The sequence below is a fragment of the Alexandromys fortis genome, unplaced genomic scaffold (assembly GCF_014885135.2).
Source record: "Alexandromys fortis isolate MF-2015 unplaced genomic scaffold, M_Fortis_MF-2015_v1.1 scaffold_121, whole genome shotgun sequence".
NCBI classification, from domain to species: domain Eukaryota; kingdom Metazoa; phylum Chordata; class Mammalia; order Rodentia; family Cricetidae; genus Alexandromys; species Alexandromys fortis.
Window position 1 is genome coordinate 5,187,059 of NW_026068037.1, and position 13,221 is coordinate 5,200,279.

The 13,221-nt window shown below is 40.3% G+C and overlaps 1 protein-coding gene across 1 annotated transcript in view; it reads right to left on the bottom strand.

Annotated features, from left to right (window-relative positions):
* The window catches only part of Sgo1 (shugoshin 1), a 19,460-nt gene continuing 6,239 nt past the window's right edge, over positions 1–13,221 (bottom strand). The window contains exons 4-8 of the mRNA XM_050165090.1: positions 9,346–9,422; positions 7,379–7,422; positions 6,225–7,028; positions 3,875–4,064; positions 1–3,701 (exon numbers count right to left, since the gene is read on the bottom strand). Coding sequence (XP_050021047.1) covers positions 3,590–3,701; positions 3,875–4,064; positions 6,225–7,028; positions 7,379–7,422; positions 9,346–9,422 — 1,227 coding nt within the window. The 3' untranslated portion in view covers positions 1–3,589. The remainder of the gene's footprint in view (positions 3,702–3,874; positions 4,065–6,224; positions 7,029–7,378; positions 7,423–9,345; positions 9,423–13,221) is intronic.

Genomic DNA, 13,221 nt, shown 5'->3' on the forward strand with positions numbered 1-13,221 from the left:
TTACTCTTTTGCTGTGGTGTTGGATTTTGAAGCCCAGGTTCCCACACATAATCTACCATTCTACATCTCTGGCAGATACTTTTTATTCATTAATTGACCACTACTGAACAGGATTTAATGCCAAGAGCCAGTGAATGCTGTCATGTGGTTGTGGCACACCGAATGAATCCTCCTTCAAGCTGCAGCTCTCCATCTTGTCTAGAAACATAAAGCTGGAATATATATTTTAGTTCCTTCCATCTATTAATAATAAACACATGCCCCCTTGCTACTTTTGCTACTTTTTTATTTCTCTTTCACAATCTCTCTCTTTTTGGGGGATGGGTTTCAAAGACAAAGTTTGTCTGTGTAGCACTGACTGTCCTGGAACTTGCTCTGCAGACCAGGCTGGCCTCAAACTCAGAGATCCCTTTGCCTCTGTTTCCTTGAGCACCAGCACACCCAGCTAGACTTGATCCTCTTAACACCTTTTACAAAGGTAATGAAGTACGACAGTTGAATGTCAGCTTTTAGGACATTATTGGAGAAGGGCATTCAGAAGTAAGAGATTAATGTGAGGCTAGGGTATAAGCAGATGTGTCAGAAAACCTGGCTGAACATCATGAAACACTCTGCTGAGAAGCCTGGCCTTTACAGAAGGCCCTGGAGAGGTAAAGAATATTAATTGCAGTTATAATATTTAACATAACAAGTGATAACTATTTCTCAAAGAGGCGCTAAGTCTGGTTTATTTCTAAGATATTGTATAACAGAAATAATCTATATCTACCAACATGGTAAGTCTCAAACACTTAAGTCAATTATAAATCAGTATATACAATATATATACAGTGCCTATCAGACAGAAATGTGCACACAAAACCCTTAACAGCCTATAAACACATACTGCATGGAATACAAAAACATGACAAAGACTAAAAAAGTCTAATAGCAGTTTTAAGGTAACAGTGACTGGTGCTTGTACTAAAATTGGAAAGATAACAGTGACCGTATACAGGAAGGGTCAAGGCTGACACAGCACAAAGATCTTTGCAATAAACATTTAGGTGTCTACAGAAGAAAGTAGAAAAATGGTTTTTGCCTTTTTGAGATTATGTAGTGACGCACCTGCATGGCCTGAAACCAAAACCCAAGCGAAGGACGTCAGGATTAAACACACACACACACACACACACACACACACACACACACACCCCTTTAGTCCATGGTAAAAGAAGCCCTTTATTGAATAACACCACGGAGGCTTTAATACCCAACACAATCAGATAGGCCAAGAGGTGAAAACCTCATCCCCTGACCCGCAATCAAGGACAAGGCAACACCTGCTCAGGAAGCAGAGCTGGACACAGCTTTCAGAAGGTCAAGAAAGGTCACTAGCAGGGGAGAGCAGCCAGAGGCCAGGGCTCCAAATGGTCCCAACAATGTAGCACAGTTTGTGTAAGACAGGATCCTCCTGCCTCAGCCTCTACAGTGCTGAGATTATAGGTATGGACCATCATAACAGGCCATAAAAAAAATTTTGAAAATGAACCAGGATATAAAATAGCTGGGGTTCCACAGGCTAAGTAGCAAATTTAATTCAAATGTTAATGTTTTGTTTTTGACCTTTTTTTTGTTCTATTCTTTTTTTTTTTTTTGATTTTTATTGAGCTCTACATTTTTCTCTGCCTTCAACCCTCCCCCAAGGTCCCTATGCTCCCAATTTACTCAGGAGACCATGTCTTTTTCTACTTTCTACTTCCCATGTAGATTAGAGCTATGTAAGACTCTCAGGGTCCTCATTGTTCTCTGGGGTTGTGTTTTGTAGGCTGATTTTCTTTGCTTTATGTTTAAAAACCACCTATGAGTGAGAGTTCCTGTGATGATCGTCTTTCTGTGTCCGGGTTACCTCACTCAAAATAATGTTTTCTACCTCCATCCATTTTCATGCAAAATTCAAGATGTCATTATTTTTTCTGCTGTGTAGTACTCCACTGTGTAAATGTACCACATTTTCCTTATCCATTCTTCGGTTGAGGGGCATTTAGGTTGTTTCCAGGTTCTGGCTATGACAAACAATACTGCTATGAACATAGTTGAGCACATGTCCTTGTGGCACGATTGAGCATCCTTTGGAATATATACCCAAAAGTGGTATTACTGGGTCTTGAGGAAGGTTGTTTCCTAATTTTCTGAGAAATCGCCACACTGGAATCCAAAGGGGTTGTACCAGCTTGCATTCCCCCCAGCAATGCAGACGTGTCCCCCTTTCCCCACAACCTCTTCAGCATAAGTTGTCATCAGTGTTTCTGATCTTAGCCATTCTTAAGGTGTAAGATGGAATCTCATGTTTTTGACTTTTTAAATACATAAAAACTAAACTTAGCTTGTATGAAGCATGGCCCACAAGCCAGCTTGCTTGGTGTGGACCAGGATACAGTCTACCTCTGAGTAGGCAGCACTGTGGTAATCGTAGCCACATGAGGCCCACTGAGATGAAAGTGGACTTGTATTTATTCTTAGGTAAAATGGTCGCCCCGGAGGTACTGTGATATTACAAAAGATAAACAGCGAGGCTCTAGACTGCTGTGGCTGTGCTCCTGTCACACACAGGACCTTGGGTTCCGTCTTCGGCGCTGAAATAGAAGCGTGGCTGGAAATAAGACTTTAATGGGAGAGTGGGATGCACACGAGCAACAGAGAAGAGCTCTCAGCATGACTGAACGTACTGCAAGAAGTCACGGTGGACAGTCTGAGATGAACACTAGGCCCTTCTGTTGTTTGCAGTGGGATTTACTCCTAGGCCTTGCCCGAATGACACAAGTGTTCACTACTGAGCCACAAACTGAAATGTCTTGGTTTGGGGCCTGAAGGCTGCAGGTAACTTGATTAAGACAATCTAATGTGAAGAGAAAAGGAGAGTTGACAGGGAAAACAGATGAGGAAACAAGCTGGGAGTGGTTAAGGCCAGAAAGGAAGATAATCAAGGTTACTTGACAGTTAAGAGCAGAAGGTAAACACAATGGCCACCATTATGTACAGCCAGACCTTACAATGGCCACACTTCAGTGTTCTTTAAAAATGGACCACTTATAGTGATTTCAGTTTAAAGAAATATATACACACCTGCAGAAGTTCAGTTATTTCATTAAATACATTTATCAAACCCAGAAACTTACTAGTCACATATTTATACTTGCAGACTTCTGACAACATGAAGGGCTAGCCTGAGGTCCATGATACGTTGATTCTGATGAAGAATGATGTCACACACAGAGTTCACAACCTTGTCCCAGAACCAAAACTACCAATTCTCTTAATTGTGATTCCACATATAGTTTACCCAAAGACTCAGTAGTAGAATAAGGGATTCTCAGCAACTTATGGTATGTCTTATGAGGTCAAGGATTCACAAGCGATCCATATCCTATCTTTATAAAACTTAAACTCTGAAATTCCCCTGCTGGAGAAATTTTAGATTGGTAGCAATCCGCACAACTACAAAGTATAGGTCCTGACCCAGAGCTTGATAAGGGATGGTTCTGCCCACTGCTCAGACTTTATCAGGTAACAGAGAAGGATCCTCTTTGATAGCATCCAACCAAAGGAGTTACTGTGTGTGCTTTGTACTTCTTTTAGGACGTCTCATATCCTTTTTTTGCTTGAAAATAGGAGAATCCAAGAAACACAAGTCTGTGAAAGGGTCCCCTCTTCTTAGTTTCCTATAAATAAAAAAGATTTCAGGTATGATTACACATATAACAGTATTATATTCAGCACAGGATTAGTATAACAATAGGCCAGTCCTAGTCCTCAAAAACAACTCATTCATGACTAAAGCCCTTCTTCAGCCCTCCCATAAGAGTCGTTACAGATGAGTCCACACAGTACTTACGAAGCGAGTGTTGGCTCCTTATAGCTTGTGATGGTGGAGCACTTGCGCTTAGGCAGAGGCATGGCTGGGCTATCTTCACGCCTTTTTGGAGACAGAGAAAGTTTCCTGATTTTCACTACAGGAGACAGCAGGATATTGGTGACATCCTTTAGGCTACAACCAGATAAGTCTTGATTCTTGCATGGCATACCTACAATATAGTGTTTACTGAATATGAATCCAAGGGATACAAACCACAGAAATAAAACTATGGCCAATTACATATTTTTAAACACACAAAATACCTGGCACTTCATGATCTATGCTTTAATAACTTTGCTGTGGGATACTGGTCTTGTATCCTTTAAAGATTTGTCACTTTTATTGATTTAATAAAAGGCTGACTGGCAACCAGGCAGGAAGTATATGAGGGGCGACCAGACTAGGAAAATTCTGGGAAGAGGAAAGGCTCAGTCTACAGTCACCATCCAGGGGCAAAGGAAGCAGGATAAGAATGCCTCATTGAGTAAGGTACCGTGTCACGTGGCTAAACATAGATAAGAATTACGGGTTAATTTAAGTTGAAAGATTTAGTTAATAATAAGCCTGTATTGTATAATAATAATAATAATAATAGTAAGACAACCAGTTTACAATTACAATCCTCTGTGTGTTTGGTTGGGGCTGAATGGCTGTGGGACTGGGTGGGACAAAAACTTCCATCTACAAAACTTCCTCTTTTTTTTTTCTTTTTTTCAAGCCAGAAAATGTAGAAACTATGGTAGATGTAAAGAACTATTAGCTACAACAGAACTATTTACTAAAATGTAATCTTCTTCCCCAATAGCTTAGATGTTATGAGTTGGTTTAAAGTATGAAACTGTATTTTAGTTCCTTAGAATCACCAAAGTTCCGGTCCCGGTCAACACCAAAGTTTGTGACACTGTTGGAGCCCACTGACCACAAAGTCATTCCATTAAACATACAAGAACTCTCCATCAGACCATGAAGACCAGGATAAAACGTGTTCCCCCCCGGTGCTAATGTTACAAAAATTCAGATGTCTTTCCCGTCATTAACACCCAGGTCCTCTATCATCTCAAAGCTACATCTATTTGGGAGGCAGGTACCACACACATAGTGAGAATACGGAAAGACAATCTTCTCCAACAGAGGTTTTGAACTACAGAGTGTCTGGGTGTCAGATACTTTCCTACCACCACAAACATACAACCAATCCAGTATGAATGTAGACTACCTCCAAGCAACAGGGTTAGACCAGCTGTTCTAGTCTAGAATAATGCTTCCCACACCATGTGTGTTTATAAACCCCCAGGGGAACTTGTAAAGACACTCAAATTCTAATTCAAGGGACAGGATAGAACCTGGGATTATGGCTGTTTCCAGGTAATGATGCTGATATTCTGGGATCAAACTATTTAAGTGTTTTTGTTCTTTGTGAAACCTTATTGTTGTCAAAAGAACACAGAAGAGGTAACAAACAGTTCAACTATGCCCCATGTTACTCGACTTCAATAATTATCAAGTTTGCCAATCCTGCTCAACTTATTCTATCATTAAAGCATTTTTATTTAAAGTAGAGCAAAGAGAGCGGGTTCTCATGATACATAGTTTTAAAACACTTTTTTACAAGCTATACTGTTCAGCTGCTTAACTAGGAAAGTTAATTCATTGTTTCAGACTTTAATATCCCAGTAAAGCAAATCAAACATGCCAACTGAGCTGTTACAATGTGACAACATTCTGAAGATGATAGGACCTGACAGCATGGAGCTATTGCCACAAGAATCAAAACTCTCAACGAAGTCTTTGTGAGTAGGTGTAGGCTGATGACTAACACTGAACCACTTTGATAAAATAAATGCATGGGTTTCTGAGCTAAAGTTTTCAGCAGATGAGAAAAGAACTTCTTTCTCTCATAAGCTCACCTTCAACTAGAAAATAAGTCAAGTTTCCTGTTAAATTAAATATATAAGTCCATTAAAATGAGTTTTTTCTTTTTCATTTTCCAGGGGATCACAAGTGTAAAGATCTTTTAATCAATCCAACCACAACCTGTCCTCTCTTTACCCTGCTCAAAAGCCTCCTCTCCAATAGGAATCAGACCCCGAGAAGTAATACTCCTGTAAGATTCCTATTTGCTTCAAGTAAGCCAGAATAACAGAGCTATGTTTCCATTTTCTACCCCTACTGTTTAATCAGGCTATAACTTCCCTTACGGAGAACACATATGGAAAGTCTCTAGACTCCCCAGAGAAACAGATGGCAGTATAGTATCTAAGAATCATCAGCATTGGGCAACCTTTTAGCAGAAACATTCAAAACTCAGGCAAATAAGCCCACTGCTTACCAGTAGGAGTTCTGGTTGGCAGAGTCTTCTCCTTATCTTTTTCACCCGTGTACTTGAGTTCCCTTTTAGGCCGAGGCCTGGTGACTGGTCTGTCTGATTCTCTGGTGTGGTCTATCAAGTGCTTGCAAGGAGGCAGGTAGATGTCACTGGCCTCATCCTCAGAGGCACTCAGATCGGAAGCATTCCCTTCCTGGTCACCTCTGTTAATTTCTTCACTGGAACCACTGCTCATTTTTTGTCGGAAAGGAGTAAGATGAACACGCTCTTCCACATTAAAATCATAAGCATCGCCAGAACCAATAGACCTATCCAATTTTGTGGGTTGTAAAGCGTGCTTATCTTTGATTTTCTTGCCCTTACACCTCAGTGAGGATTTTGATTTGCATTTCTGGTTGGCTGTTCTCCGCTTTGCTCTTTTCTGTGCACGTTGGTGCTTATGTTCTGTTTGTTCAGGTTTGGATGGTAAAATGACTTTTGTTTTAGCATTCTTTCCTGGGTAAGTCAGTCTAGGGGATAAGTTAATTTGGTCCTTGTTCCACAGGCAAACATTTTGTTCTACATTTTCAAGTTCGTGCAGAGTTATAGTTGGGTCTTTACACCCACTTCTTCTAACTTCCAAAGACTGTCCCACCCAGTGACTGGCTTCACAGTCCTCCAAAGCAGTGGAGCAACTTACATTACTAAAATCTTTCTTTAAGTGGCGACGGAAAGACACAGTCTTAGGTAAGATGTCATCAGAAGGCTCGACTTTACCTGAATCAAAATCACTCCCCAGTGTGTCTGGAGGAACAGTAGAACTTGGTTCTGAATATTTAAGAAACAAATGAGGAAAACAATGTTATGCTTTAATTTTTTTGAAGTCTAATAACAATCTGGTTACCTCTCCAAGCTGCTTTTGGTATTTCATCACAGTAATAGTGACCCTAAGTAGGATACTCACCCTCCCGAGTGCTGAGATTATAGGTATAAGCTACCACTCAGGCTTTGAAGGGATTCTTTTAATCCCCTATCAGTCTATGTAAGATCAAGGTTCTTTGAGCAGAATAACAGATAAACAGACTTAAAAGTTAAAAATAAGGAAGAAAATGGAAAAAAAAGTAATTAGGTTACTTATTCACATAGATCAGTATTTTTAGATTTTCAAACCAACTTACCTTTGGTTTGGAAAGGCCAGTCATTTTCTTCAAGAGCAGTTTGCCTTAAAGAATAAGAAACAGAAATCTTAGCAATTATATAAAAAGAAAACTCCAAATTCAACATTTTCCCAGGCTATAAGCTTGTGATATCATTTCACAATTCCAGTCCAAATCTACAAATCCTTGTTCCCTATCACAGAAAACCAAATGCTGCTCACATGACACCTGGTATTTAATCTAACTTCAGGTCACAAAAGGCGCAGTCAATCCAAACTGCCTCAAAGTTTTTAAGAATGAAGTTTGGTTACTCAGCTCTTCACTTATCTTATCACTGTGGGAGCTATCGTTTGGTGATGGTGCATGCTTAAATGGTATCAACTCTAGATTCTTCTGAAACTGTAGCCCCCTTTGTTTTCTTTGAAACCTGAATTCTAGTTTGCTTTATTAACTCAAAACTTGTATTGACAATCTGTAATTTAAATTTGTAAAAATTTCCCACTTTATAATATTAAAATATAGGTTTTATAATAGAGCAGCGGGAACTACTAATTTTTTTGAAGTCTAATAACAATCTGGTTACCTCACCTCCGCTAACTTCATTTGTTGTGTCTTAAAATCCAACAGTTTTAAAACTCAGGAAGTTTGATAGTGATGTGTGCAGCTAGAACTTTATAGTGAGGATGACAAAGCCCCATCTATGGCAGGCAGTCCACCCTTGGGGCTAAGAGCCACCATCTGGAATCACTGTTTGTCCTCCCGGCATCGTGGTGCAGGCCAAGAACACGGGCACATCCTCAGCACATGGGCAGCCCCAATGTGCTAGCACCGCCCAGACTGAGGCCACATTCGGTAGCTTTTCTAGTTTTTTTGTTTGTTATGAGCCAAGGTTTAGCCATGTAGCCCAGGCCATCTTGAATAACTATTCTCCTGCATCAGCCTCCCAAGTTTTGGATCTATAGCTATATGTTAGTTGAACTCACAAAATGGTATAATTAAGAGCTGGAGAGTTCATGCTGGCAAAGAGAAAATCAGTTTTCTCCAATGAAGTCTCACTGGGTCTGTCAACTACACTCCAGAACAGGCCAGTACAAAACAGACTCAGTGGTATTTCTGTGGATGTTTTATTGAGCATTTTTTTCTTTTTCTTTTTTGTCTTTCTTTTGACTATTCTGCTTTTCATTTTTGTTTTGCTTTTTGTCCCCTCTTGAGAGAATGGACATAAAGTCATTTGGGAAGGGAGGATCTAGGAGCTGGATGAGAGGTAAATGATTAAAATATATCGCATGAAAACAATTTTAATAAGAAAGAGCTGTGTATTTTGGTATACATAATTAAATCTCACTAGCTCACAAAAGAACACAAAACATACATAATTGAAGAGAAGAGAAAGAGGGCATCTGAGTCAGAACTGAACAACCAGACAGAGGTATTAAAAAGTGATAATTCACTCCACCCACCCCACGTCACAATAAATAGGACAGTTTTTAGGCCTGAAAAAAATATTAGTTTTAATAATGACTGCTTACAAGAATGAAAACATGACATACAAAATAATAAAACAAAAAACAAACAAATAAAACAACTGAAAGAAAATAGTTTAAAGCTTTGTTGAGTTTCTAACTTAGCCAACTAAACAGTACAAAAAGGGGTTAGAGAGATGGCTCAGCGGTTAAGAGCATTGCCTGCTCTTCCAAAGGTCCTGAGTTCAATTCCCAGCAACCACATGGTGGCTCACAACCATCTGGAATGAGGTCTGGTGCCCTCTTCTGGCCTGCAGGCATACATGTAGACAGAATATTGTATACATAATAAATAAATAAATAAATGAATGAATAAATAAACAGTAAAAAAGAAGCTCTAACTTTCCACATAGAACAGTATTTTAATATCAAATTCTCTTAAGTATACTTCCAATAGAAAAAGCCTCAGACTGTAAAGACAAATGATGTCAATTTCCTAGAAACAATAATGAACTTGGTACTAACCGTAAGGTCTTCACAGATAAGTCTCCGATGGTGTTGTCACTACTGGAGACCACTTCTGAGATACATCCTTTCCGGTTCTGTTAATATATTAAATCAAAAGAAAACACCATTATAACTGTTTACTGCTATGAAGCATGTATGTGCATTCTGCATTATGAATGTATTGCTGAATAAACACATATGCCTGCAACTATAATATATACTTGCTGACAGTTTGCAGCACTGCCATGCAGTTTCAAGGGGCTAGGATTCCCTAGCTGAAACATCACACGCTGCCCTCTTGTAGCTCACATTCTAGTGTATAGAAAGAAATTGTAAAAAGGGTCTACAAGTTAGCCCACAGATAAGAGCTCTTGTCATGCAGGCCTCATAATCTCAGCTGGTCCGTGGAATCATGATGGAAGGAAAGAGTCACACCTGGAAGCTGTCCTCTGACCTTCACATGCCCACACATGCCCCTCCTCCCAGTGAAAAGAGACACGTGTGTTGTGTGAGGTTTTACTCTTTTGGCTTTTTGCAGGGCCTATCACCCAGCTTCCAAATAAATCACAAATAATTATGAATTCTGAGCTTTATCTTGGCTTGTTTTTTTGCCAGCTTTTCTTAAATTAACCCATCTACCTTTTCCCTCTGGGCTTTTATCTTTCTCTATTTCTGTATACCTCACTTTCACTCTTAATCCATGGCTGGCTGTGTAGCTGGGTGGCTGGCCTCTGACGTTTTCCTCTTCTTGTTCTCTCCTTCCTCTTCTTCCTGGTTTCTGCCTCTATTTACTTTCTCTGCTGCCGGCCCCCTACCCTTGCTCCTGCCTCACTATTGGCTGCTCAGCTCTCTATTAGACCATCCACTGTTTTAGACAGGCACAGTTAAACAAATGCAGTGTAAACAAAATCACATACCTGAAAATAATATTACCCAACACACACGTCTAATTTCTACAGTGAAAAGCGCTATGAAGGCGAGGGATGAGTGAATCTAGAGCTCTACTACACAGGGACTCTGACTGAAATGTAAGGACTCAGCAGTTACTGAGCAGGAGGAAGAAAAAGCAGTGTAAAGAGCAAATGCAAAAGTTGTAAAACAGGAACAGTCATGGTGTGTTTAAGAGAACAGGTCAATGTAGTGAAACACAGCAACTGAGAGCGTGGAGGTGTGCATACAATGACAGCTAGCACAGCAGCTGGAGAGCTGTGACTGATGGGAAGGTTAAGGGTCACTGAAACTCACTTAACTACTAAGCAAAGCAGTACAAACATCAGTCTGGCCAACACAAAGCATGGCTTAAAAGGGTCCTAGAGTGGAAAAAGTTAGGATGTCATCATAGCAAACAAAGATGTGAGACTAGGTAGGACTGGGGCACTAAAGCTTGTGGGATGGCCCCATTAATAAAAACATGTATAACTCAAGAGGTCTAGGGTATATTCAGTATTAAGCAACTTGCCACAGAGTTTCTGTCAAGGGTTCTATCATTTTTAACATTTAGCAGATGAGAACACGTGCAAGGACTGAATGTGGATGGGGGAGAAGGCATTGATGGAGCAGGTTTGGCCAGAGTAAGTGAGCAGGCTGCTTTACTGAGATGAGCAGCAATTAACTGGACAAAGATCTGGGCACAGCAGTGCGTGAATCTCAACACTCTGGTGCTAAGGCAGAGGGAAAATCAATGTGAGGCTAGCCAGGTTTCAGACTGAGTTCTGGGCTAGCCTGGGCTGTAGTGAGAGACTGTGACCCAAACAACAACAACAACAACAATGAATGAATGAATGAATAAATAAATAAATAAATAAATAAATAAATAATAGAAAGGGGATTACAGAAGAAGGCAGAGGTATACAATATACTTGAGAATTGGAAGAGTTATGCTTTGTTTTGTTTTGTTTTTCAAGACAGGGTTTCTGTGTCCTGGAACTAGACCAGGCTAGCCTCAAACTCCCAGAGATCTGCCTGCCTCCGCCTCCTGAGTGCTGGGATTAAAGGCATGCACCACCCAGCAAGAGTTGTGCTTTGTATAAAAGTTTGTCTGAGATGCTTCCTAAAATCAAGTAGAAGCTGTGAGTGTATACATCTGCATCTGTGCTTAAGCTTTGATTTATGAATTCAAGTTACCAGAAAACAATTATATAACCATGGGAGGATTTCACATGTGTCTAGGGCAACTGGCATTTACCAAAATAGAAGCTGCCAACACAGGAGACTAACACGGAACAGCAAGGAAGTAGGAAGAAAACTCAGGGTGAGTATGATGGCATGAAAATTAAGAGATCAATGATTTCAAGTAAAGAGACTTCTCTCGCAATCACTGCAAAGCTAAGAAACAAGGGCAAGCCAAACTTGGCAGCATGCAAGCTTTGGTGATCTTGACACACAGCTGCAGAAAACGGCAATAACAGAAGCTATGTACATGGTTTAAATGAGACTAGGTTTTACTATACAGACCAGGCTGGACTTGAACTCACAGAGATGTACCTCTGTCTCTCCAATGCAAGGATTTAAGGTGTAAACACCACATTTGGCCCCTCCACCCCCCACTTCTCTCTTCTTTTAAAAGTTGTGTTGTGAGGGGGAAAGGAAGAAATAAGGGATGGAAACCTGACCAGGAATGATTTCATCTTTCATCTTGAAGGCACAAGATAGTGCAGATACTACACCTCTGACTGTGCTAATCCAGTAGGGAGGAAAACAAATAATAAGGATCCAAATTCTCACGGGGGTGAGATGAGAAGAACATGATGCTGTGGGGGAGAACAAGAGAAAATAAGAGAAGCCTGCACATTTCTGCTGGAAAGATGAGCCCCAGATGGAACACAAAGAAGAGCTCCTAATCAAATTTAATGAACTTTTGAATTTAATGAACACATACTAGCTTTATCTTTACCTCACATTTTTATTTATTCTATGTGTCTACATATCTGTTGAATGTATGCTCATGTGGCCAGAAGAGGACAACAGATCCCTGACAGCTGATGTGGGGAGGGATCCTAACTCAACAGATATTGATTCAATAACAAATTGCCCAAAACTACCTATAAGAATGAGTTCTTAGACGGGCAGTGGTAGTGCATGCCTTTAATCCCAGCACTCGGGAGGCATAGGCAGGCAGATCTCTGTGTGTTCGAGGTCAACCTGGTCTACAAGAGCTAGTTCCAGGACAGGCTCCAAAGCTACAGAGAAACCCTGTCTCGAAAATAAAAAAATAAAAAGATGAGTTCTCATGTAAGTTTTCAATCTGATATCAAAATAGCTAACTTTGAAAGTGGTAACATTTGCCCATCAAAAATCCCAGCAAAATTCTTCAAAGACCTCAAAAGAATGGTACTCAACTTCATTTGGAAATGCAAAAAACCCAGGATAGCCAAAACAATCCTGAGCAATAAAAAAACTTCTGGAGGCATCACAATCCCTACTTCAAACTCTACTACAGAGCTATAGTACTGAAAACAGCCTGGTATTGGCATAAGAACAAACAGGAGGACCAATGGAACTGAATAGAAGACCCGGATATCAATCCATATATCTTCGAGCACCTGATCTTTGATAAAGAAACAAAAAATACCAAATGGAAAAAAGAAAGCATATTTAACAAGTTGTGCTGGCATAACTGGATATCAACATATAGAAGAATTAAAATAGACCCATATCTATCACCATGCACAAAACTCAAGTCCAAATGCATCCAGGACCTCAAAATAAAGCCAGCCACATTAAATCTTAAAGAAGAGAAAGTGGGCCGGGCGATGGTGGTGCACGCCTTTAATCCCAGCACTAGGGAGGCAGAGGCAGACGGATCTCTGTGAGTTCGAGACCAGCCTGGTCTACAGAGCTAGTTCCAGGACAGGCTCCAAAGCCACAGAGAAACCCTGTCTCGAAAAACCAAAA